Source organism: Gadus chalcogrammus, chromosome 20 (genome assembly GCF_026213295.1).
Source record: "Gadus chalcogrammus isolate NIFS_2021 chromosome 20, NIFS_Gcha_1.0, whole genome shotgun sequence".
Taxonomy (NCBI): Eukaryota; Metazoa; Chordata; class Actinopteri; order Gadiformes; family Gadidae; genus Gadus; species Gadus chalcogrammus.
Window position 1 is genome coordinate 9,153,965 of NC_079431.1, and position 4,078 is coordinate 9,158,042.

Below are 4,078 nucleotides of genomic sequence, written 5' to 3' on the forward strand. Positions count from 1 at the left end.
TGCCCTTGCTGTTTCCATAGTAACGCAGCCTGTCCTTAAAAGACAAGAGGCTTTCTCAGTTCTGCCGTGTCTCGACAATGGCTTTCTTTACACAAGGAGGGAGGGATGGGGGGGAGGCTTTTCCAGGGAATTCTCCTTCTCCAGACTGTTTTTGCTGTGCCTGTATCAGCAGTTACCCACGAAACTCGGCATAATACTCTGCAAACATTCTTCAAGCTATCGATCTCAAAGCTGTTGACATAAAACAGTGGTAGAGGCCAGACTGGTGCCTGTATGTGGCACACAGTGACTCAGCAATCCGTATTGATTCCAAGTCTGCATTGCCTTCATTATTTTATCTTTGAGGTATGGCCACAAATGAGGAAGCCTGATCGCCAGACAACACAGAACTTGCCACATTATTGTTGATGATAAATTGGGGATTGTACAATGTGATCTGTACAATGTGTGCAATGGGATCTGGTTGCATATCATGTTGTAGAAATGGGGTTTTATGTGTTTTTCTGGGAATGGAACTGTGGGGACTTCTAATTCTGGTAACATAATTTGGACAACAAGACATGTAAAAACATGCATGAGTTAGTTATATTTTAAGCCAGAGATAAAGGTGGTGTCAGGGCACATAATGGATGGGGGGATGCGAGTGTGTCAACATATAATTATGAAGGCCTGGCCATGTTTTCTCATATTGTGAGATTACCCTGTAATATGTACAAAACATAACTGTGTTTGTCGTAATGTCAGAAATCACATTTCATCATTATTCCCCATTGCATGCCACCTTAGCATGTATAATGAGCACAAATACGAGACTAAAATAGCGACTAATGCTACTGAAACGAGAGTGGCATGAGAAGCTCAACGGATGTCGGAAACAATCAATGGCGTCCAGTGATGATAACATCGGCTTTACAAACAAGACAGCCATCAATAAATCAAAACGATCCCAAGTAAGAATGTACTTCCGTGAGGAGGTTCTAGAAGATTAGGAACTAGCCCCACGTGCATATATTACTGCTGGTACCACACAAGTCTCAAAGATGGGTTCCTGTCTGCTGCTATTGCTGTATATTTAAAGGCCCCTGAAGGGCGAGTTATTAGGGAGAAGCAGTAATACTTCCTGCATGTGCCCCGAGCCGTCCCGCTTCTTACACAGCTAGCTCGGCTCTCTTGAGGCGTGCATATTTATTCTGAGGAGGAACAAGAGAGATGTATGGACATTATTTAGAAATACAGCAGAAGATGTGGGCTTTAACCCTGGCAAATCGTTCAAACTGTGGCTATGTAGCCGTTTCATTTGAGATTTTAGAATCATTGCTGACATTTCATTTTATATAAGCTGTACATTACCTTTCATTGTACTTTAATGTCAGATGTCAGATGTTTAACAAAGGCCTATTTTCAGAATTGTTAATTCACTCATTCAATTTCTGTGGGATCCAGGGGCTTTGAACCTCGTTACCTTTGACCTCCACACACTCATTCTGGCATCACACCTGGAAAGTGTGAGCGTTACTCTCTCTCTCTCTCTAAAAGGGGCGAGTAGCTTGATAAAAGGAAAACAATCAATTAGGTCGCGTCAGAGGGCATGCCCATCTGCTTACATTAGCAACTCTGCAGTTGAGTAGGTCATCACCATACCAGGCACCACACTCACACACCTCCGTTATGTAAATGAGGGACAACGTTCAACCAAAGCAATCCATTTCATCATCTTTTAATATTCCAAAAATACTTCAATTTTGGCTTGTCAATACATAAAGGGGCGAGGTCCGACTCTGCTATACAGTGTAGTACTCTACTATTTCGTTAGGAAATGAAAAGTGCAAAATAGTGGACCCCACCCCCCCATCCTGCTCCAACTGTGAGCAAGTGGCACCTTCTGTCCAACACACATAGTAAAGGCTACTTCAACACTCGGGAAACATTGTTGTCATCTGTCATCCTTAACCAGAAGGCTCATATGCAACAGATAAGTCACAGATTCACTGTGTGACATGAGCAGTGGGCAAAAAGTGAGTATAACCCCAGCCACGTGCAAAAATCACAAAAAAACAAAAGGGTGGGGTATTTTTCCAAAGAAGCATTCCTTGAAGACGTGTGGCCAGTGAGCAGAAACAGTTCCAAGCGTCCATAAAAGTACTCCGTGGGTTAGTCTGGTGATCTGCTTCCAGAGTCAAACGTCCAGCTACATTGAAGATCCATGGGAGGAAAGCAGCAAATCACGGGCCAGCCCGTTTTCATTTCTTCCTTTTCAATGCTGTAATTTCCATTCAAGTCCTTAAGAGAAATCATTTCAAGTGTTTCTTTTTTGTATGTATTTGGTTAAACATTTGTATAAATTCTGCACCATTATGGTGTGCAAAAGCATCATTCAGCTGGTTCACAGCATCTTAACAGCTTTGACATTAATAACCCAAAGTAAAAGGATAAACAAAAATAATAATAGAACCACTGAAAAGTAAACCTCTTTTGGGGCAACACTGGCATACCCGAATAGTATTTAGTTACACTAACTTTGCATCATACGTCACACATGAGTGGCTGTTATCGTTTCTTCTTTTGCTTTAGAGATTTTCTCCTTTTTACTATCATCTCGTACAGTTTATCCATGCCCTCGTGCAGCCCCTCGCCTATGATGGCGCACGCGGGCTGTACGTGGTACGTGGTGGATGGAGTAAGCTCGTGCAGAGCCAACTGCTTCTCAATGTCTGCGACAGGAAGGGATTTGGGTAGGTCCTGTTTGTTGGCTATCACCAACAGCGGCGTGCCTTGGTTCTCCGCGAATTTTGTCACTTTATGCAGTTCCGTCTTGGCCTCCTCCAGTCTGTCAACGTCCACGGAGTCCACCACGTATATGATACCGTCCGTGCAGCGGCTGTACGACTTCCACAGGGGCCTCAGCTTCTCCTGGCCTCCCACGTCCCAGAAATGACAACTTATACCCTTCGCGGTGCCATTACTAAGTTTAATCTTTTCTGTGTTGAATCCGATTGTTGGCACGGTGTTCACAAATTCATTGAATTTCAGTCTGTACAGAACAGTGGTTTTGCCCGCAGAGTCCAAACCTAGCATCACTATGTGAAGCGACTGGAAGGCAGAAATGTTGGAAAAACTGTTGCCCATTTTCAACAGCAGGTGGAAGGGGCGTCTAGCTCCCCTTGTATCGCCCTTCCGTCTTAAAACACAGAGGTACGCTGTCAACACGTCCCTCGTTTCCTTTGAGAAACGTATATACAGATAAAGGAATGACCAACAAAAAAAGAAGCGTTTACTTAGATATCCGAGGGAGCAGGGTGCCTCTTGAACGAAGGATTACCTCTGCTGTCGCCCCTCAGCAGCACTGGAGGATAGCGCGCGTCGGCAGGACGCAGCGCGACGTTCATTAGCATTCTCCTCGCACGCTCAAGTCCATTGGGCCACGGCACAACATTTGACGATCCACGGACACTTCCAGGTGAGAGTGCGTGTGTTGGTATCACGGAGGTGCTTCACAAAACAGCCCTGTGCGGTGATCACAAGTGAATAGGTGGAACGTCCTTGTCTTCCCGCGACTCGGTGACAGCAGCAGCAGCGATCCCCAGCAGGTTCTGCAGCCCCCCCCTGCAAACGGTGCGGCAAATGAAACGGGTGCTTTGGGTTATCAGAACACAAAATCCAGTGTCCAATGCGGGACGAATGTCAAGTCAATTCAAGGGATGTCCCGGAGTAATTCCCCAATTTGCATCGGCGTCTCCTCTGCACATGAGGTCCTTCTTCTGCTATCGCTGCATAAGCACTGGCGTGCGGTGGAGAAAACAACGCAAAGCAACACAGTGGCTAAGCTACGCTCCACCCAGTTGGGCCACGTGCCAAACACCGAGCAGGGACAGACCATCACAACAGCTACGCTTGCGTTAAAAACAATACAATAAAAGATATGGATCTATCACAATTTATCACTCTTAAAATAATACGGTAGGCCTACATCATATTTGATGTAGGCTACCTTGGCAATACCGAAAACGTAAACCATACGATAGTTATTCTATCTCTTATTCAAACGTGAAATTCATGAATAAATAGCGAACAACAGTGA

The 4,078-nt window shown here is 44.9% G+C and overlaps 1 protein-coding gene across 1 annotated transcript; it reads right to left on the reverse strand.

The window, feature by feature from the left end:
* Window positions 1-498: 498 nt before the first annotated feature.
* On the reverse strand, window positions 499-3,795 carry arl4cb (ADP-ribosylation factor-like 4Cb). Its single transcript, XM_056580262.1, has one exon. It carries the CDS (start codon window positions 3,124-3,126, stop codon window positions 2,548-2,550), a length of 579 nt encoding a protein of 192 aa, XP_056436237.1. The 5' UTR covers window positions 3,127-3,795; the 3' UTR covers window positions 499-2,547.
* Window positions 3,796-4,078: the final 283 nt, after the last annotated feature.